The sequence below is a fragment of the Periophthalmus magnuspinnatus genome, chromosome 22, assembly GCF_009829125.3.
Source record: "Periophthalmus magnuspinnatus isolate fPerMag1 chromosome 22, fPerMag1.2.pri, whole genome shotgun sequence".
Lineage (NCBI taxonomy): Eukaryota > Metazoa > Chordata > Actinopteri > Gobiiformes > Gobiidae > Periophthalmus > Periophthalmus magnuspinnatus.
Genome location: NC_047147.1, coordinates 17531807 through 17554381, shown reverse-complemented (window position 1 = coordinate 17554381; position 22575 = coordinate 17531807). Strand labels below are relative to the sequence as shown.

At 40.8% G+C, this 22575-nt stretch overlaps 2 protein-coding genes across 5 annotated transcripts; both read left to right on the top strand.

The window, feature by feature from the left end:
- Positions 1–209: 209 nt before the first annotated feature.
- Positions 210–5449, top strand: msh4 (mutS homolog 4). The gene is made up of 19 exons (XM_055231296.1): positions 210–399; positions 472–618; positions 886–1049; positions 1120–1230; positions 1424–1539; positions 1625–1798; positions 1861–2033; positions 2109–2176; positions 2289–2363; positions 2439–2503; positions 2586–2755; positions 2881–3017; positions 3080–3183; positions 3408–3532; positions 4069–4269; positions 4334–4452; positions 4770–4944; positions 5015–5103; positions 5182–5449. Exons 1-19 carry the CDS (start codon positions 210–212, stop codon positions 5380–5382), a joined length of 2604 nt encoding a protein of 867 aa, XP_055087271.1. The 3' UTR covers positions 5383–5449.
- Positions 5450–5715: 266 nt separating this feature from the next.
- ktn1 (kinectin 1) lies at positions 5716–22101 on the top strand. 4 transcript variants are annotated; one of them, XM_033987696.2, is made up of 36 exons: positions 5744–5899; positions 8598–9265; positions 10194–10355; positions 10431–10544; positions 10622–10752; positions 10831–10935; positions 11020–11160; positions 11239–11345; positions 11434–11578; positions 12355–12451; positions 12526–12710; positions 13284–13352; positions 13434–13471; positions 13547–13637; positions 14465–14533; positions 14619–14656; positions 14741–14831; positions 15687–15752; positions 15834–15871; positions 15949–16039; positions 16124–16236; positions 16310–16403; positions 16563–16600; positions 17218–17308; positions 17842–17928; positions 18736–18825; positions 18900–18986; positions 19054–19143; positions 19296–19388; positions 19473–19541; positions 19632–19715; positions 20066–20149; positions 20530–20613; positions 20896–20991; positions 21069–21179; positions 21257–22101. In XM_033987696.2, exons 2-36 carry the CDS (start codon positions 8599–8601, stop codon positions 21284–21286), a joined length of 3786 nt encoding a protein of 1261 aa, XP_033843587.1. In that variant the 5' UTR covers positions 5744–5899; position 8598; the 3' UTR covers positions 21287–22101. The 4 variants fall into 4 exon arrangements, with proteins under 4 accessions (XP_055087112.1, XP_033843587.1, XP_055087111.1 ...); XM_055231136.1 differs by lacking the exon at positions 17842–17928; XM_055231135.1 differs by lacking the exon at positions 20066–20149.
- The last annotated feature ends 474 nt before the right edge of the window (positions 22102–22575 follow it).

The following is a 22575-nucleotide window of genomic DNA, read 5'->3' as shown; positions in this document are numbered from 1 at the left end:
TTATTTTATAATAATTATTTTTTTAAAACAGGCGTCTAAAAACTAAAATAATAATAAACTTACCGGTATATGTCAGATTCGCGCCCTAAACTGTCTCCCGCGCTCCTCTTTAGCAACAGGACAAAGCTAAGGGGGTCATTTGTTAACATGCCATGCCTTACACGTAAGATAGGGTAAAGTAAAGTAAATCAAGTAACACATTAGTAAAGATGTTTCACAGCAGCACAGACGAGGTGACGCCTGGTGGTGATACTCCAGAATGCGTGGGGACTAGTTTTGCTGATACTACAACATCTTATGGTCCACCTTCAGTTTCTTCAAATTCCTCCCGCATGAGTGTAGATGATGCCAGTACCAGCTCCAGTCATGGCTCTTCATGTCCAAGAATGCCCACAGCAGGTGAAAAGATGATCTTATTTGATGTATTTTTATTGTTTTAATGATCTAATAGTGCTTATTGTCTTGTCCCAGGTCATCTCCAGAGCCTTAGGTCACGTGTTGCAAATCCACCTCTACTCACCTCAGACAGCACCTCCACTCATAGTCGTGGGAGTACTCCAAGACTGAGGACCCCCAGATTTGCGCATGCTGCCAGAACACCACTGACTGACCATACTGGTACTGTTAGTAGTCAATCCAGTAGGGCTAGGCAATATGACAACTTCTTCATATCTTCATATTTTTATCACAATTTTTATTTGATTATAGATATATATTTGTTTTTTTTTTTGCAAATTAAATACCTTTCAATAATAATTTCCTTTTAATCAGTACAATTTTACACAAAAAATTGTTATTTTTTTCTCAAACGTCTGAACTAAAATTGGTGGTTGACCTCTCAATTAAAAAGACCTAAGCTGATCTCTTTTTTTCTATTTTTTGCAGCAACAAGTTGTTCCTCTGCAACATCAACAACTGGAGCATCTGTAATTGTGTCTGTGGTTGAGGGGCGGGGGCTGGCTAGAGGGGAAATCGGCATGGCAAGTCTCAACCTAAAATGTCCAGAGCTAATTTTATCTCAGTTTGCAGACACGAGTACGTACTCCAAGGTAAGCCATTTTGAATAGTCTGCATACCTGTCACCCGAAACTTTACAAGTTGTATACTTTTTGTTCAAAGGTTATAACCAAGATCCATATTCTTGTGCCCCTTGAGATACTGATGCCAGACACAGCCAGTGAAAAGGGAAAAGGGACAAAGCTTTTCAGTCTGATTACCGAGAATTTTTCGGTAATAATCTGAAAATTACTATTATTATTATAATAATATTACTATTATTATTATTATTATTAGGCTGCCTCTCAACAGATCAGACTATCAGCTTGACCCATTACCAGTAACATTTTAAAGGGGACAAGCTGGTAGTATACTCTCCAACATAAATTTATAAAGTGCACCTTTAAACACTTTGTTCTCATGTTAGGGAGTGGCTTTTACTGCTATTCAAAGGAAATATTTTAATGAGCGAAAAGGTTTGGAGTATATTCAACAACTGTGTGCTCCAGAATACAGCACTGTCCTGATGGAAGTACAATCTAAGTATGCCGCCACACAGAAATGAAGCCCATTTATCACAATCTGACAATAGTAAACTAGCTAGTCCCTCTGCCTTGATGTGTGTCAGGTACTACTGTCTGGCTGCAGCTGCTGCTCTGCTCAAGTACTTGGAGTTCATTCAGAATTCTGTGTACGCCCCAAAGTCCCTCAAAGTCAGTTTTAAGGGGAGTGAACAGACTGCAATGATCGACTCAGCATCTGCCACCAATTTAGAGTTAGTTGTCAATAACCGAGACCATAGGTAACAGGACACATCGTATTGAGAAATAAAATGCATACATCTTATACTTTATGTTTCCATAGGAGTGAACATACTTTATTTGGAGTTCTTAACCACACACGAACATCTGGTGGAGCTAGAAGGCTACGGTCCAATATTCTGGAACCTTTAGTTGATGTTGACACTATAAATATTCGCTTGGACAGCATACAAGAAATGTTGCAAAAAGAAGAACTCTTCTTTGGATTAAAGAATGGTCTGAGTAAAAGCATAACATTAATACTTGATGTACTGATCACAGTTCTGAATTGTTCTCATATGCATCTCACAGCAATAGGTCATTTCCTTGACACTGACCAGTTGCTTTCTGTTCTTGTTCAAATCCCCAAACAGGAAACTGTAAGTACACTATTTTTAAGTGCAGTACTTAAAAAAAACAACAACATATTGTTACTATTACATTTTACTGGCCATTTAATTCTCTTAACAGAATTGTTATGTATGTGTTTAGGTTCAAGTTGCTGAAGCAAAGATAACACATGTTATTCAACTTAAGCATACACTGGATCTGGTGCCATGTTTGCGAGTAGGACATCATGCATTTTATTATTATTATTTAAGAGAGATTTGGTATCTGGTGATATATTGGTTTGACAATTAGACAGTTCTGAAAGAGTGCAACACTGCTCTGCTAAAGGCATACAGCACCTCCCTGGAAGACAACAGGTTTAGATTAAATCATAACTATAATAATTAACTTGCATGTATTGTTTGTAGCATCATTTATGAGCGTTTACTGTTCCTGTAGATTTGATATGATCCTAGAACAGATCAAGACTGTGATCAATGATGATACAACGTATCTGAAGGGGAGTCTGAACATGCGCACCCAGAAATGCTACGCAGTGAGGCCAAACATCAGTGAGTTCCTGGACATTGCCCGCAGAGCCTACACTGAAATAGTGGATGACATTGCAGGTGTTTATCTGTGTTTTTGTACACATTATATCTTATATATTGTATGCATATGTTAGAATTTTAAACATTGCTTTTCAAACTGATCCAGTCTGATTGTTGATTGTGATGTTGATTGCCCCTTGTAGCACTAGTGAACCAAATGGCAGAGAAATATGGCTTGCCGATGAGAACAAGTTTCAGCACAGCCCGTGGGTTTTTTATCCAAATGAAGCTAGATGGAATGGTCTTCCAAAATGGCAAACTTCCTTCAGAGTTCATAAAGGTACAGGTTTTTCTCTAAAAATATTGAAATATTAAAGCTATTTTACATGTTTGCTCCCTCAGGTAACCAAGCAAAAGAACAACTACAGCTTCACCACTGTGGATCTGATGAAGATGAATGACCGCTGTGACGAGGCCCTGAGGGAGATCTTTCATATGTCTTATGTGTGAGCACAAAGATTACTATACTATTACTACTTCTCAAATGTTATCAAAATGACCAGTTAAAGTACCATAAGTCATTGACTGACTCGATTTCAAAGCTACGTACAGTATGTGAAATATGTACATACTGTGCATGTTTCAGTTTGCATTATGGCCACAAGAGGGTAGACTATAGCCATTAAAATTTATTTTTCTCCTCTACATCTTCTATCTTGTCCCTTCACAGAGTGATATGCCAGTTACTGAGCACTGTCCATGAGCACATCCACTGCTTGTACAAGTTATCTGATGCCGTGTCAATGCTTGACATGTTGTTGTCACTGGCAAATGCATGCACCATCTCTGACTATGGTGAGTGTTCTTTACTTAAGCCACTCTCCACAGTCGTATATTGACCTTAAGGAAAAGTGAATTGTTCTGGGAAGGATTTGTGTAAGCACATGATGCAGACAAATTCACTCCTGACAGGCAGAATCCACTTCACAGACTTGGCAGCTCCACTTGCCTTACTTCTTTGTGTGGGTTGTGAGCAGCACTAAGTCATTCAGCCGTGTGGGTAGTGGCACTGGCCCTCAGCTGTCTCTAAGTGTCTGTACATAGACACGTGCTGACTGCCTGCCCCCCTCTTTCCCAACCAGCTTTCACTCACCCCTGTTACATAAGTGTGCACTGGCACACACTGTATTTAATGTGTGGCTTTCCCCATCAGGAGTGCGGACTAGAACAACTGCTCTCTCTGTGTTATAAATGGCACACCTTTATTAACATTACTGTGTTTGATACAACTACGTGCTTAGTCACGCCTAGAACAAACTATAACACATATTTTATGGAAATACTTATTGATAAAATTACATTCATAGTGAATATTTTCATGTATTTGACAGTGCGTCCAGAGTTCACAGACACACTGGCCATCAAACAGGGCCGTCACCCTATTCTGAAGTGGATTGCTGGACAGCAGCCCGTGTCAAATAATACCTATATCTCAGAGAGCAGCAACTTTGTCATTATAACTGGACCCAATATGAGTGGCAAATCCACTTATCTCAAGCAGGTGGCTCTGTGTCAGATTATGGCACAGATAGGTAACTAATTTATAGTAAAGTGATTGTTTCAATAAGAGAATATGAATACTTTATGATGTTGTAGGGTCTTTTGTGCCTGCTGACTATGCATCGTTTCGAGTGGCTGATCAGATATTCACTAGAATAGGTGTGGATGATGATTTCGAGACTAGTTCTTCCACATTCATGTTGGAAATGAAAGAGGTATGGCTTATTTAAACTGATGATTCTTATATCGAATAAACAGAATGTACTAACATTTAATGTTATGCCTGTAGGTTTCCTACATAATACATAACGCCAGCGACAAGTCACTGATCATTATCGATGAATTGGGGCGAGGTACAAGTGCAGAGGAAGGTATTGGCATCTGTCACTCTGTTTGTGAGTTCCTGCTTAGCCTGAAGGTAGAGTGTTCACACAGCATATGAAAACCACACAAGTTACTTGTCTGCGGTTCATAATGTATATGCCTGATCTATATGTATATATATACAGTACACACACCTACATTTCCCTAGGCTTTCACTCTGTTTGCCACCCATTTTCTGGAGCTTTGCCAGCTGGAGTCCCTGTATCCAAATGTGGAGAACCAACACATGGAAGTCCAACACACACGCAATGTTGAAACTGGGGTGGAGAATGTGGTCTATGCATACTTGATTAACAGAGGATGTTCTGAAGAAAGGCATTATGGTACACTACTGTTCAACATCCTCAAACCACATTTTCTGTCTTCAAACAACTGTTTGTTTGGCTTTTGTAGGCCTCAAAGCAGCAGAAATGACTGCACTTCCTCCAGCTATTGTCCATGAGGCCAAGACAATTGCCTCTAATGTCAGTCAGCAGCTCATGGTATAGTTCATGCACACCAGAGAGTATGTAAGTGGTGAGATGAGAAGTCACGTCAAGTATGTTGTGTATTTGGTACAGGCCAAGCAACAAAGTGATCCTGAGACACAGATCCAAAGGGCAGTGTACCACTTGGCCACACGCCTCCTACAGACTGCAAGGAACTCCAGACTGGACTCTGAAAGTCTGCGCATGTACCTGAAAGGCCTGAAGAAGCAGTATGAAGCAGGCTTACAGGCTGCAGAACAGCTAGCTGCATCTGTGGAGACTGAAGAGGAATGACTGAGTCAGCCTTAGTATTGGGAGGGGCCCTCAAGTATGTAGAAATGAGAGCTGGGAATTCAATAATTATTAGCCTGCTGTGTTGTTCTGGACTTCTTTACTTCAAAACCAAAAGCTTTTTACAACGTTCTTCATATTTTGTATGTTCTTAATATATTCCAAATATTCATTAAATGACTAATATATACCCTTTTGGAAGTGTTTCAGTGTAAGCACTGTTCTCATCATTTAAGTGTGTTGAATCAGAAGAATACCTCGGTTGAGAAGGGTGGAGTCTACACTTTAGCCCTAACAAACTCTGTATGTCGGTAAAGTCGGCATACTCTGAGGTACAAAACTAACGCACATCTGAAGCAAGCCTATGACCCGCCCCCGCGAACCAGCAGCAGCAGATAGTGTGACGGATAGTGCCGAAGAAAGCCAGGCTGGAGCTGCCCTGGGAAGTCAGGAGTGTGCTAGAGTCAACGCGGAGTAACGCCATTTCCCCGCTATAGGGACCAGCCAACTCAAGCCACAGGTATGCCGCTAGTTTTAGCCCTTTTAGCGAGATTTATTGGTTTATTACCACATAAGCATCCGCTCTACGCCAGACCGGCTAAGCTCCTTTGACGGGCCTGGGATCGGCCCTTCCATAAGAGTTGACCGCGAGAGGAGAGGTAGCAGCCGGCTCAGGGCTTTACGAGGCAGGGAGGCTGGGTCACCATGTAGGAAGGCCCGACCCACGCCTCCACATCCAACGACTCAATGTTACAGAGGAACAGACTTTCAATATTTGAGCTAATTTCTCCACAAAGTACTCTTGTGCACTAATGCACGCACAGGCTAACATTACTGTCGCCCTCACGCTTTGGCTGTTAGCTAAGTTAGCTCATTCATATTACACGTTTCATTCAGTTCTGCAATAACGTGTATTCTCCTTTTATAGATTGATTCATTGTCCATAAATAAAATGTATTTCAACACTTAACCCAGCCCACGCCGTCGTCATATGTTCCTCTTTTTCGCTTTTTGCTTGAATACGTCTAAGTGCGAGACTTTGTAGTGATTTAGCTAAACTAGCTAAAATGACTTCCAATTCTCTTAGTTGGTTATACCAAGATGGGATATTCACTTTGTTTTTGTGATTGTATCGCTCTGAACCAGGCAGTGATTTGAATTGACGTGTCCAAGTAGTGCTGCTGGGACATTCAGTACTCTCTACCCCAGAGAGGTGCCCCTTTAAATGGACCATCAAGTTTGTGTGCAGTCTTGCTTGAATATCGGTTTGGGATTGTTTTAATACTGTTCTATTAGTTAGATATTTGTAGAGAACATCACCCTTTCTCTATTGTGTGCCAGGTCAAATTGTCTTTCCTTCATTGTTTTTCTGGGTAATCTGTAAGTTTTATGAAACTTTTATTTTGAATTATATTAACTTAGTGTTTTATGTTTAGCATTGTTCTATCTTGAAAGTAAATGACTCATATCAAGTAGTTAATGTTTCCTCTGTTCTGGCACTTTACTATGCACTTTGTTTCCTTACCTGCCCGAATACTGATAGTTGATAGTTATCAGATATAGTCCTGGAGGGCGTAAAAGGAAATAAGTTCTATCTGTGACTTTTGCACTCTGTTATCATTATCCATGAATTCTTTAGCAGCATAGCACATTTGTCTGGACTGGTTTGAAACTCTTCTGCTTAAGACGCAATAGTTAGAATTTGCTTAAGAAGTCAGGCTCTGCTGGGGCCAAGTAGGTTGGATTCTGGGCAGCCAACAGCGTGCTAGGCCATTGTTCTGCAGGCTCATTCTGATGCTAGGACAGGGCTCACTATTTCTACAGGGAAATTCACACACCTACTAAAATGAAGGGAAATAACAATGGAGTAAGTCTTCAGAGTGCATGTTCCACCCATACTCTATCAGCCAATAAGCAGGTCTACATTTTGGAGTTATGTCATAGTTTTAAATGTCCAGCCCCGCAGTTTCCTATAACACAAAACTGAAAATAGCTTTAGCAGTCTTGTTGCATGGTTTACATGGGCTTTAGAGCAGTGAAAAAGGTATTCCAATCCTACTCCATAGTTCAATGTATTCAGGATCAAGTAGAACACAGTGTTAAAGTTTCAAGGTAAAGTAGAAATACACATAAGACTAACTGCTATCTATTTGTTATTACTACTACCATCCCACTATTGCCCCAAAATAAAGAAAAAAATGAACCATGTCTAATGTGGAGTAGTGGCACACTTGTCAGTACTTTTTTCGTCATCATTTCAGGTTTGTTTGTGTAGTCAGTGTGTAGGTATACCCAACAATTGTTTTTAGTCTATTATAAGCGTGCCTAAAATCCATTTTGAAAACATTTTTCATAAAACAGTGACCCGGGGTTAAACATGCTATTTAAAAGCTTAAACTAGCATAACTTAATAATTTTGTTTCCAAAAGGTAAAAAGCCAAAAGTATGGATTGAAAACTAGTATTTCCCCCTGAGCCCCAATAATAAGTTTTATTTGAGTGTGAGGGAGTTATGTAATAACAGAGTTTGGAAATGTTATGCAATAAGCCTTTTATATTGGTCTGTGTTGTGAATTGGATACTTTAGAAGAAAGTGAAATGTATCAGCAGCAGCAGCAGTAACCCACTGAAGGCATTACACACATGTGGTTCACAGGAAGTGTCACTGGGAAGGTTAATGCATTATCAAGGGTAATCTTCTTCTTAATCCAAATTACTGAAAGGGCCCAGACTGCAACACTGACTCCTCATTATGTGGCTTCCTCGGGTCTGCTGTTGGCATTGTACACTGTGTACAAGTGAGTCTTTGTTGCTGAAACTACTGTATCATCAATCTCGTATTTCTTTCATTTAAAGGTGCACTATGTAACTTTTCAGGTGGTGTGTCTGCCACTTATTTGTGTCCATGGGAATGTTCCACAATGTGGCATAAAACCTGTATAAAAACTTGTATATCTTACATTTATTACAGATATTTTTATTTCTTTGATAAACATTCATTCTTACGTTAAGCAGGGCCCCCTCTCCACAGATCTGACCTGATGCTTAGCCTGGCGGCATGCTTGTCTCTATGGAGACAGACAAATTTAATGCTAGGGTACATTCCATGCAAAGCAATAACATCTTCTCGAAACAAGCAGCCAGAAAAGTGACAGTGCTGCTTTAAAGAATGCTCCTCCCAAATGCAACCACTGTAATAACTCAATTTCCTCTTGTCAGAATGGCGGTGGATATCTATGACTCCCAGTACCTGCTCATCCTGGCCCCTTCCTTGGTCATCGCCCTCATGTTCCTCTTCTTCTGGCTCTTCATGAAAGAGACCTCCTATGATGAAGTCCTGGCCAAGCAGAAACGAGACCTCAAACTCCCAGCGGCCAAACCAGACACTCGGAAGAAGACCGACAAGAAGAAGAGCAAGAAGAAGGAGAGCGCCACCGTGGGAGGAGGGGGAGGAGGTGGAGGAGGCGAATCGGAGGAGGACGTGAGGGATTTCGAAGTAGCGGATGTCTCCAATAGCTCCCCTCTGGAAATGGAGGAAGAACCAATAATTCAGCCCACACCATCACCCGTACCTGCTGCCTATGCTCCCCCTGTGTCAGCTGAGCCTCCAGCCGGTCTGAGGGAGAGGAAGAAGAACAAGAAGAACAAGAACGCTGCTGCTACCACCATGACTCCTGCCATCATAGAGGAGCCAGAGGTGAATGGTACTAAACAGGTGAGCATCAAAGCCGAAGCACCGGTGAGTGAGAGCAAGCAGCCCACCCCGCCCTCTCCCCACATCCAGGCTGAGGTGCAGGTGCTAGTCCAGTCCGCATCTCCAGTCCAGGCTCAGCAAACTCCTCCTCCGAGCTCTGGGAAGAAGAAGAAGAAACAGAAAGCTGAACCTGGTGAGTGACAAACAAACAGTGTGCCTGTCTATTCTACTTTTTGTGATGCAAGTAGGGCTGGGCGATTTGGCCAACAAAAAAGTTTGTTTTTTTCCTCATCTTGATATTGATTTTCCTTTTCAAAAACAAAATAAAAATGGGCAAATTTATTTCTCCAAAATCCAAACCACATGATTTTGCTGGTAGACGATGGGCTGAGGACCTCATGGTTAAAGGTCCTATATTACACAAAATTGACTCTTGCCATGTTAGGCTTTTGAGGAGGTAACAACATTCTATCTGGAGTTGTGTTTTGTTTTACCCCATGACATCACAAAGTAGAACAGAGGGTTTTCTGTTTGAGAGAAGAGCGCACCCTAAATATGAAGGATTTCTGTGTTAAACAACATAACTCCAAGTATCTGTGTAATCCCTCAGTCGTCCAGGTCTGATCCATAGCAAAAGAGTAAGTTTAAATCTGTCAACTGGACAAATCATTGTAGGAGTGAAGACGGTTCGCTTCTTCAGTCCTACAACGATTTGTCCAGTTGACAGATTTAAACTTAATCTTTTGCTATAACTTTGGGTACATTTTTGATGAGGAAACATTTATAACATAGATCAGAAGATGGTGTAATATTGGTTCCTTTAAAAACACCCAAAATGATCATTGAGTATTAGACTTGACTTAATCTCAATCTGGATTAAAATATTACTCGATTGCCCAGCCCTACTCCCAAGTCATCTTTTGTCAACCACAATGTGTGGGTAATGGCCGTTAATGCACACGTTTTCCTCATGTGGCCTCATTGGCAAGCTGTCTGAATGAATTTTCTACCTTATCAAAAATCTATTATATCAATCAATGAAGAACAAAGTGGCTTTGGTAAATACATTAGCAAGAGGAGGAAAAATCTACAAGTCACTGCACACATTTTCTTCTATCCAGTGCCAGTAGATGACCAGCTGCAAGAAGCTAAACCAGAGCAGGCCCCAGTTTCAGCTAAAAAGGAAGCTCCCATTGTGGCTGAAACCAAAGCAGTCGATGGTGCTCCCCCACCCTCCACCGGTGGAAAGAAAAAGAATGCAAAGAAGCAGAAGACTGAGCCAGGTATTGATACATGAGAAAATACATGTTCTAATAATTACATCATAGAGTGAGAGCTATTTAATTTCTGTTGTCTAGTGGAGGAACCTCTTGCTGATTCACCCGTACCTACCAACCACCAGGCAACCAATAATGACAATGTTCCACCACCCAAGAGCAGTGGCAAGAAACCAAAGAATGAGACTGACAAAGGTGTGGAGGAGTTCATACTAATGTGTCTTTGTCTCATATAAAAGTACACATAGTATTTATATTGTATAATTATATAGAGAACACGGGGGTGAAGCTGAAGGAGCTGCTGTCTGGCCTGTCCGGTCTGGCTCTATCTGATGCTGAGGTTGTCAGTGTGCTGTCCCTTTTGGGAGAAAAGAGCCCTAATGCTTTGAATGCTTGGCACAAGGTAAGAAATTAACCTTCAGTAGATGTGTTACTGTTTTTATTCTAAGTAAGGTAAAATAAATGCTTTCTCATTTTACAGACTGCCGCCAGGCCCGACCCGGCCGAACAGGAGCGGGAAAGGCTTTTTAACACACTCCAAGAAGAAGCATCTATTGCAAAGGACAAAGTCAAACAGCTTAGCCAGGTCTTGTTGTTGTTTTTTTTTAATTAGATTTCCACTTCTATCACAGAATAAATCTGTGCTCACACATGTCCCTCTGTGGCATAGGAGCTCCAGGTAGAGAAGCAGAAAACCGGCCGTGTGGAAGCGATGATGAGAGAACAGCGTGCAGCCATGGAGAAGGAGCTGGGGGGTATGCAGGCCAAAGCGCAGGGCAGCTACCAGGAGCTCCAGACTATGCAGATAAAGGTAATGCCTCAGGACCTGCTGAGGTTTGGAAATGTTCGATTTTCTCTGTGGGCTTGAATAATACATTTAAATGTTTAGTTTCAACAGGTGCGTGAGCAGCTGGAGAGCCAGATCAGTAGACTGCAACAAGAGAATGGTATCCTTAGAGACGCTGTCAGCTCTGCCACCAATCAAATGGAAAGCAAGTCAGTATAGCATGCAACACTTTTAGAGTTTAATTTGTATCTGCATCTCCATCCAAATTGACATCTCATTCATGTGTCTTGGTTTCAGGAATTCTGCAGAGCTAAACAAGTTGCGCTCTGAATATGCTAGCATGAGGAATGAGTTGGCAGAAAATAAGAGCAAGCTCCAGCAGGAGGAGCACCAGAGGGTGTCACTGGAGGTCAGCTACAAACAGAACGTGTCCCAGCTGGAGGTACATTCATCCAGATGCACGTGCTGTTGTTTTAGCCTCGACTCTATTTCTCCCAGATGCCTGAAAAGTGAACAAGCCAGTCATGCATGGCCGCTCCGGATCGGTTGTGCATGTTTGTTAGCATTAGCAGGGAAATGGGAGGAGTGAGAGTACAGAGGAGGGGTGTGGGAAATCAAATCCACACGGGGAGGATGGTATTTGTCTGTGGAAGCAGCCTTGTTTGAAGCTTCATTGGTTGCAAACAGCACTTTCCTTCTAGCTGGACACACACACTTGCTCCTATGTATTTTTATTTAACTTAATGGGGACTGATTATGTAAAATTTACTTTTATTTGCTTTAAACATATTATGAGAATGTTTCCTCATCATTTTCATACTCAAAGTTGTACTTTGATTCATTCTGGTTTTGAGTAATCCAGCATTTGAGCTGCAAGTTGTCTCGTTTTCCCCTGCCCCCTATCTCCACCCACTGCTCTGTACAAAAATGTCACATAACCTCTTTTCAACAATGACTCACAAGTGAAACTTTGCTTCCTGCTATGATAAAATGCAACTACTACTATTACTACTACTTTTCTTGTCCTGCAGTCTTGATAACGGCCAAAGGACCTGTTTTAGGTCAATGTTACAATTTACTATGAACAAAATTATGTCTAGCTATGTCATGTTAGAGTTTAAAATTAAGTACCCCAAAAGCAGACTTTAATGTTGTTCGCTCTAAAGAATTTAGCTTGAGTGGCTTGGCGTCAGTCATTTCAAGTCTTGTCTCATTTAGGCCCAACTTCAAGATGCAAAACGGCGATGGGAAGAGTTGCAGAATTTCCTTCACAGCGTCAGCTCAGACAGAGAAAAACTGCAGGCCTCTAACCAAGGTAAAACCTATTTAGCTTATTTTTTTAAACTGTCAAGAGCTGTGGTTATGGTGGTAACGCATGTGTGTCTGTAGACCTCCACACTCAGCTGCTTGCGGTGGAAACTGAGATGAACAACAAGAACAAGGAGATCCAGACCTTACACAGCAGTCTGACTGAGGCCATGGTGTCCAAGGAGGGGCTGGAACAAAAAGTCATGGGACTGTTGGAGGCCTCTCAGCACAGCACAGCAGACGACTCCATGCAGGCACGCATCCAGGTGAGTCCACAAGTCTTTAAGTTATTCAACTTCCCTTATTCTTTAAAACCCTAAAGGGGGGTGCAAAATCAAGTTTTTGGAGTTTTCTACCACGTTGTAATGTTGTTCATCAAAAGCATACCCGAAGAGGTTTTAGATGTCATCCGGGCATGTTTGAGTATGTTAGCAGTCTCCCCTGGGCCCTATTCAAACCCTCTTTACTGTTAACTCTATGATCCTGTCCAAAGCTCAGGCTACAGGCCTACATCACCCATGCTCCCACACGCCAATTCTCCATAAATATACAAAAGCCTGATACAAAACTGTATACTAAAACTTCACAAACCTGATGCGATGTGCAGTACTTTCATTAGCGGATTGCATGCCAATTGTAATGCAGTGGCGCTTTGAAGGGGGAGTGAGCAAAGATCGGGGACTCAAACATAACTTTTCTTGTTTTGAAAATGCTGTATTCCCCAATAAGTATAATAAGTTTCAGTTATCATCGTGATCTAAATATGTTATGTTTTAGAAGTGAATACCCTATAGAAGTGTAATGTCCCTCTTTAATCAAGATGTTCATTTTTTTGTCAGGACCTTGTGAATGAAAACAAAAATCTACAAGTCCAAAATGAGATGTTACAAGCCCAGATCTCCTCACAGGTAAGTGGGTCACACTTATCTCACTGAAAACTCAAAGTCAATGTACTCTATGTAGGCTAATGAGATTTGTTTTACATTTAGGCCAACCATGTCTCCCACATCGAGGAGCTGCAGAAGCTGTAAGACTTCTCATTATTTAAAGTATGTGTGTTTTGAGTTGTTTTTCATGTGCTTTTTTCCCCCCTTGTGTCCAGTCTGGCTGATAAAGAATTACAAAGAAAGAGCCTGGAAGATAATCTCAATGCAGAGAGGAGCAGTGGAGCCAGCAGAGAAACAGACATGCAGGTACTTACACAAACAATACACTGGTTCATTATACTGGAGGAATTTCAGGAATTTGAAATATGCATCTCCTCTACTTTTAGCCTGCAGCTCTAAAAATATTGAAATATTTCATCGAATAATCCCATGTATGAACTACAATTAGGCTTATTAAAATGGTTCCATCTGTTTAAAAGGGACCTATTATGTAAGATTGACTTTTAAGAGCGTTTATCCACGTTGTAATAGTTTTCCCTTCTCATTTACTCACCGGTAATTGTATTTAGAGTGATTTTTTGTTTGTTTTAATTCTCAAAATACTATTGCTTCAAAAAAAATCCCCTTTTCCCCTCTGCTCTTTTTTGTCTTTTTTTCTATTAAAAAGAAATTGTTTTGGTATTGCAAAGTGGCACCTTGTTGTGATGGCGTTTATGGTGACATTCTGTAAAGGGGTAGGTGCCACGGGGAAATGACCGCCACATATTTCAACCTTTTTAAATAGTTTTGGATAAATATTGCATCAAAAATGTAAAATGATCCATAAGAGTCGCAGATTATTACTATATAGCACAAAAACACAAATATCTTATGTTATGTATAACTGCAACTGCATTCTCTCAAACATAACCAATTATTAACAGATGAGTGTAAATTATAAAGTCGCATTTCAGAAATGGCACAATATTTGCACCTGCACCAAAACCTTCCCAATAGAAAGATTACACAAAATTCCCCTCCAGTTAAGTCAGCAGTATAATATACATTGTGAAGACCAGTTCTGGAACTTAGTTGCACAAGACTGCCATTTCCCACTGTGATCCCTGTGTTAAAGTATACATTTCCCTGTATAGGCCTTGCACAATGAGAACATGACACTGAAGGCTCAGCTACAGAATCTGCAGGCACAGATTTCTGAGCAGGTAAGCGCACAGCTTTTATTGTCATTCCAGTAATGTCCACATCTAGCTGTGCTGTTGTGACACACCTATTCTTTTTGAACCAAAGACTGCCTCTCAGATGACTTTGGACCAGATCCAAAAGAGGTGTGTGGAACTGGTTGTAGTATGACATCGGGTTCTGCTGCATATTTGGATAATTGTTTTAACCCTTACTCATACTTTCTACAGTGTCCAGGAAAAGGAGGAGAGCATGAAAACTGTTGAGGGCTTACTGGAGAAGGGACTGATTGAAGTGGCAAACAAGGAAGAAGAACTGAAGGTCTTTGATTATTGATGTTCTAGAGCAGGGGTGTCAAACACATTTTCACCGAGGGCCACATCAGCAAAATGGCTGCCCTCAAAGGGCCAAATGTAAAATAAATCAAACTACTTTTTTAACTTGTTAATTAACTGTTTCTGCATGTATTACTTAAGTTACAAATATTGTATATGGATTTGCCTAGATGTAAAAATATGGCTGTGTAACTGCGTATCTCCTGATAAAATGTCATTTTAAGACCATCACACCTTTTAATTTACCCTGTCAAGGTCCGCATAAAATGATGTGGAGGGATACATTTGGCCCGTGGGCCTTGAGTTTGACACACGTGTTCTAGAAAGAGTCAGAGTGTGGCAGCTTTACATTAGGAACAGTGTTGTTGTCCCTTTAGTATAGGTTTGAATGAACACTAATGGGAAAGAGGAGTCAGAAACCTTCCAACAATCAAAAAAATCATAAAGTATAGAAGAGAATTTAAATTTGACTACAACGTGGCTGGAACAACAGTGTACAGTGATTAGGGGAGAGAAATATTCAAAAAATATTATTTTTATTATTTTTCCATTTTCATTTTTTAGATTTCCCAATAATAATTGGTTAATTCAAAATTTACCAATTCAAATGTTTTTGTAGGACATTTTTTCTTTCATAGACTGACAATATACTTGATATAGTCTAAAAGTCAAAATCAGAATTTTTCTTTCAAGATGTGTAAAATATTGCTCACCTCTAGGACAGATCCACTTGACTTCTGTGAAAGAGGTGTTATTGGTTGTAGCAAAAAAGGCATTTTTGTGATTCTTCCTATTAATTTCCATTTGACCCAATTTCCACAATCTAATGTTCTTTGCGCAGGCTTCAAGAGAAGAGGCTGAGGCACTAAAGCAGGAGATAGATGCTCTGAAGAAGCAGTTGGAACAGGTCAGATTCTCAGAAGATTTTAGTTGCTGCCCTTTCCTATGTTCAGTTGTTTTAGTCTGATCATTTTAACCATAATTTTAGGCATCTTCGGAATCCATAGAACAAGATTATCAAAGCCAGTAAGTTTTGTTCAATTCCAGGTCAGTTGCATGTCATTTGGTTTGATCATCATACCTAATGATCCCTCATATTTTAGGATTCAGGAAAGGGATCAGAAGGTAGAATCGTTACAGGAGGCTCTCCAGACAGCACAGGACAACAGTTCAGTTCTGGAAAAGAGAGCTGAGGTATGCAATAATACAGAAAAATTAGGTCAAACATACAAGGCCTTTTAGCAGAGTTACACTGAAGCTTTTTCTATTATTTGACAGTCTCTGGAGCAGACTCTGGCAGCTGTGCAGGCAGAGCTAGAGCAGCTAAGACAGACACCATCACCAGAGGAGTCCACCGATTCTAGTGCCCAGATCCAAGACTTCCAGCAGCAGTAAGTCACATCCACACCACTGGAAAACTCAGCTGATGTGACCCCACTAATGACAAATGCACTTGCCTGACAGACTGCTGGCAAAGGACCAAGAGATTCACAGACTTGGAGCAGAGCTAGAGGCCAGGACAAAAGAGCTGAGTGAGACGCTGGAGCAGCAGCAACAAGTGAGACACTGCTTCTGTACTTCTGTCCCAGTGCCCCATGCAAAATAAGATCTATAGTGATAACATTTCTCATAATCAAAATAATTTTTACACTAAATACTGTAATCGTGTTATATTGAAGCAATATAATGACATGTATTTATTACACTTTTGTTGCAGTCAACCACAGCAGAGCCGAGCACAGAGCTTCTTGGGGAGTAAGTATTTTTGTACCATATTTTGGCACACAGTCAGTATGTATTCATTATATGAAACAAAGACCGAAAGTTGACCATATAAATATCTAGGAGTTCAAATGGACAGGCAAATGAGCTGGTATGAGCATGTAAGTGTGTATGTGCAAAGATACATTAGTGTTTGTACTTTCTTAGAGGATAAGAATGTTTGGAGTCAACCAAGGTATTATGCTCCCTCTAAAATATAGATCCTTAGACTGGTAAAACATTCTGGTAAGTTCATGGGTGTGCACACTAACTGCCGCACAGACCATATTTGAACAGTGAGTTGTGGGACAGGCTCTAAAGATCACTGGAGATCCTTCTCATGTGCTCAACCCACATGAGCTAATGCATTCTGGGAGGAGATATAATTCCTTTATGTAAAAGCAACAGGTAAAACTTGTTCATACCCTAGTAATCTATGAAACTAATTAATAACTTGGCCCGAGGTGTGTCCAGTCACTTGGATGTTGTTCTTTTTATGTTTACATTTAAACAGAAAATAACATAACATCAAATAAATAATAAATAAATGCTGCTGATCCCTGCTCCAAGCCAAATTGAGAAAAAAAAACAAACCAAACTTTCTGTTTCAGGTTGTCTGTAAAGGAACAGCAGATATCAGATCTGCAGGGACAGCTGGTTGAGCTGAGGGACTTGGTGGAGCTTCACAGAAGGAAGAACAATGTACGACCTTTTTTTTGCCTCAATAATTGACAAAAATTGTACTGTACCTCTTATGTCTCCCTGTTTGTCCTCACAAAATGTCCGGGAGCTTTACACGTTCATACCCCTGTAGCTACTGCCAGTTTGCTCGATTAGGTTGCATCGTTTTACTTGAGTCTATAGTTGTGTCGCTGATGACAGATTGAAACGTTTTATGTTCGGAGTGGGGTCTTGACTCTAGATTTAGACTGTTTGATCTTGTGGGTTATTCAGAGCATTAGGAAGTATTTGTTCTTGCAGAGCATGGTCACATGTACTCTTTCTCTGAACACATGCTGTAATGCTTTTTCAATAATATTTTGCCCACAACGTATGACATTCCTGTCTATTTCTTCAGTGCATGTAGCTTTACCCTTGTGACAGTCAAGTACAGCACAGCCATGTTGGTTGGAACATGAGTGAAAAGCAGTAAAAAGTATATGATCCCCGTGTGTATTTGAGCCTCAGGGAGCGAGCCTCATCTGAAAGTGTTTCTCTGAAACTGACCAAAACAGGAGCTCCGGGAGAAAAACTGGAGTGCTATGGAAGCTCTGTCAGCCACCGAGTCCATGCTTCACGGGAAACTCAGCAAGAGTGTCAAGGTCGGCCACCCCCCCTCAGTCTGCTTCACTCTAGTTCCAATCGGACGCTTTCCATGAATGGCCCACATCACCCGTTTCAGCGCTGCATACTCATTTGCCCTCATCTACAGTGTACTCAGTGCAGCCTCAGGGTTTCACTTTGTGCTGAGCTGAGCTATTGAAAAAGGCTGCTTCCACAAATCTGAATAGTTTATTTTCCTGATCAGGTTTATGCAAATATAAATGAGTGTGCAGTGGCGATGATTTCACTGGGTGTCATTAGTTTGAGATTCATGGTAATCATGTCACATCGTCTTATGTTGTGTTGTTCAGCATGTTTCAGCATGTTTGCTCCATTGTGCTTGTCACATCACTGATTTGTCCCTCCTCCTAATGCACTCATGAATCACCCATGTATTGTGCTGTCAGCCTTGTGATGCATATGTTTCTTAATGCTCTGTGCCCACGCCTAATGACTTCTGATATCTTTAAGTAGCAGAAGGACCCCTCATGCAGACATGCAGTGCTAACTGGCCACTCTATTAACAGTTGAAGTGTATGTATTTTAGTCTGTGTCAGAGTAGAGAACATGCTGAGCCATCAGCGCAGCAGCTGCCTCTGCTATCAGTCTTAGTACAGTATATCTTCAGTCACTAGATCTACAGACTTATTTGGCAGCTGTTGAATACTGTCATGTATTCACTGCTCTCTGGTGACAATGCCTGGCATAGATGCTAGGCAGTCAGTTAGGGACATTTTCCTTTGGCAATTGCAATCAAGATAGTCATGAAATGTTGAGATGTGTGTTTGAAATGTCCTTTCCTGCAGGAGAAGGAGGAAGCCCTGGCCCTGTCCCAGGCTGAGTGTCGAGATGTTCTGCACAGACTCCTGCCCCACGTGCCTCTGCCTTCTGAGAAGGTAGGATTTGGGCGAGCATCTTCATGCACTTATTTAAGTCTTTAACTTTGCTTACTATTTGTGTTTCTCTATAGAATCATCAGGAATGGCTTTGCAAGTTTGAGAAGGCAGTATCAGAAGTCCCAGCTGCACAGCCTACCCCTGTATCAGGGGACTATGAGGTACATGGACACTACAAATGAGCTATAACTATTAAGATGGTGAGCTCATGCTAAACTGTATTCATAGGAACTGACTGATAAACTGAAAGAAGCCGAAGAAAGCCAAAAGATTCTACAGAAAGACTGTGAGACCTACAAGAAGGTTTTAGCAGAGACGGTAAGTTTAGGACTACAGCATGTTTTTTTTCTTTATCGTATAAGCCTGAAGCACAGTAAACTAGAATTATACGCCAAATGTACTCGGTCTATAATTCTTTTAAGTCCCTGTGATATAAATACTATAATGTGTAATGCCCTTTTTATCCACAGGAGGGTATCCTGCAGCGCCTCCAGAGCAGTGTTGAGCAGGAGGAATCTCGCTGGAAGCAGAAGCTGGAAGTGTCACAGGGAGAGCTGAAAGAGGTATAGAATCGACCTGCACAGTCTGAAAGTCAAACCAACAGTCAAAATTACATCCTGTCATGAAATGTCTATTTTTCTCTTTAGATGACCCAGAAAGCCACAGAGCTGGAACAGGAGATTGAAAGACTAACTGATGGAGGGGACCTTGAAAATGTCAGTCCTCGTGTTTGCTAATTTTCAATACATGTGTGGCTATGATGTTGGATAATAACCCGTTGTCTGTATGGCACTTGTGTTATGCAGCTGAGACGGGAGAAGCAACACTTGGAATCGGAGTTGGAGCGAGCAGAGCGTGAGAGTGCCACTTATGTGACAGAAGTTAGAGAGGTCAGTACATTTCCTTTATTTATGCTTGCACACCCCTGTCTCTGTCTATAATGTTTTAAGTTGTGCATGTTGATTTGTAAAGGTAATGAGTTAATTCATCCAGATAACATAAGAGTATTCTCTACAGTTTGCTCCAGCATTGACTATGTTCACTAGTTTCTGGACCCACTTGATAATTGATTTTAGTAACAACTGTCAGGCCTCCTTATAATATTAGCATCACTAGGCCCTGGCTCTTCATGAAAACAGTCTTTTAACTTCTTATCCAGACACACACTGGCTTCATAGCACCTTCTGAAGCTGGCTCCACCCACAGTTCCAATAAACCCACCATTTTAAACTTATTTCAGCTCAAAGATCTGTTGACTGAATTGCAGACCAGACTAGATGGCTCATATACAGAGGCCATCAGGCAGAATGAGGAGCTGAATTTGGTAAGCACAGGACATCTTGTAGCTAGAGCTCCTTTGTAACCTGTCGCTCCCAGTGCTGTTGGTGGTCTGTTCTGCCATTGAACTTGGGTCTCAGGCTTCTTTCCTAACACTATTCTCATCATTCATGATCAACATCTTAACTATCCAAACACACAATGTGTACATGCCATTTGCATTACAACCAAAGATTGTGAATGATGACTTCAAGTAATAGAACTAACCCCTTGTTTACAATATGTATTTTACACACTGAATGCTTTATTTGCCAGCTGTCTAACAGTGCTAATGACATGTGGACTGGATTATGGTGCACTTCAGACCTTCTTCATTGTAATCTGGGCATGCTCTCTTCTAAATTATGTTTTTGTGTTTGGTACCAGCTGAAAACACAGCTCACAGAGACACTGTCCAAACTGGAGACGGAGGAGACTGAACGGCAGAGGGTGGCAGCTAACCTGTACAAGGTAATGCTTTCTGGCTAGTCCTCTATCCAACACAGGCTAACTCCTTAGCTTCATAAAACTATGAAGTTATACTGAATATATTGAATTATTTAAGTTATTTATATTTCAGTTAGGAATCATTAGTTGAAGCAACTTCCCTCATTTAGAATACAATGGAAATGAGATGCAGACAACCAATCAATAATCCATAGGCCTTGTCCTAAAAAGGCTATCAGCCTGTCTGAATTGAGGGCCTGAGTATCCTGTATTTTTGTTTGACTGTTGTCTTCTCTCCTGTCCCAGGCTCAACAGTCTGTGGATCTGATCCAGGGGGAGCTGTCTAAAGTGTCAGAGAATGCAGATGAGCTGATAGAGAACAGCACTCTTTCTTCACAGAATGTACGTACACTCTTGGGGCCATTACTATGACACATTTCTTTTATCCAATCATTATTCTTCTATGTTGACCTTTGTAGGAGGAAACTGAAAGAAAGGAAAAAATGACCGCAGGACTAAACCAAACTGTAAGTGAACTGCAACTTCTGCTACAAGCTGTAAGCCAGCAGCTCACAAAAGGCCCAGAGGGAGTATGTTTTTCTTCACTATTGGACAGTATTGCCTTGGTATAGTTCATAAGTTAATCATGATCATTATTTTATTTCAGGAGGCAGACAAAGATTTGCCCAAGGTATAGTGGGATCCTCAAAGATCGACTTTGAACTTGGGTCTCATCACTACTACCTTCACTTCAAACTGTCTTACCCACCCAGCCACTTTTTCACTCTCTGGTCACCTCAGCTGTTCTGGAACGGCCTCATGTATGTCGCGGGCTGGATCGCCTGTATGGTCACAGGGAACAGACATGTATTCCAGGGCTCCAGACACTGAACCAAATCACACGCACTACACCACTCCTTTCACATTCCTCTTCTCCAGCAGCCTGATCATTTTATTAGAACCTTTTCAACTCTTCTTGTGGCAACCATTCCTCTGTTTAGATCACACATTGTTTTAAATTAACTAAATATCAAAGTAGTTTTTTTTATTTTGTCTCAAAGGGCAATTATATATTTGACTATTGATGAAATAAACTGGTTTTCATGACTTGAGTGTTAACTTAAATATGTTTTAACACATGAACTAGAAGCTGCAGAGGCATGGCATTGTTTTTGAGTCTATACAACTACATCCTGGTATTCTGATGAACTGAGAGCATTATGCACACCTTGGATCAATACTGGGTGGAGAGCAGGGACATTGGAGCATATCGGAAGGTCACTATTTGGGGATACAGGGTCATATTGCACACAAGTCTATATTGTATCTCCAGCTATAAACGATTATGTGACCTATAAGACAGAAAGGATGAGATCAACAGTGGTGAGTGTTGCAACTTGTCTAGCGTCCCATATCATCTGTAATCAACACTTGCGATATATTAAGTTCATTAACACTGAAGTTTTGTTCTTTTGTAACAGGCGATGTTAATAAAAAAGGGATGCTTGATAAGTCTTCATGTTGCTTTTCATTCTTTTCCAAGCAAAGCACTTTAGGATGAGTTTAAACCAGTCTGAAGAATTTTTATTCAGGCTGAAAAGTTGTGATACAATTGGTCCTTTTTTGTTTTTCTAGCACACAGTGACTTCCAACTTTGAAGTGTAATGAATGGGGTAAAAAAAAAAAAAAAAACTTGAATATTTATGCACATTTATAATAGTGTGGATCAGAGGTGGGTAGAGAAGCAATAGTTGTACTTGTAATGTTATAGAGTAATGTCATTTTAAAATAATATTACTTGAAGTACAAAGTAGTGGTCCAAGAGATTTGTCAAGTAAGAGTAAAGTATTTGGGGAAAAGGACTACTCCAGTAAGGGTGAAAGAGTAACTATGGGCACGTAATGTCTCATTTATAATTGATGTAATTTGAAGGACAAAACATTAAATTATGCACAAATATGGTATTTTCAAAGGACACAAAACTTA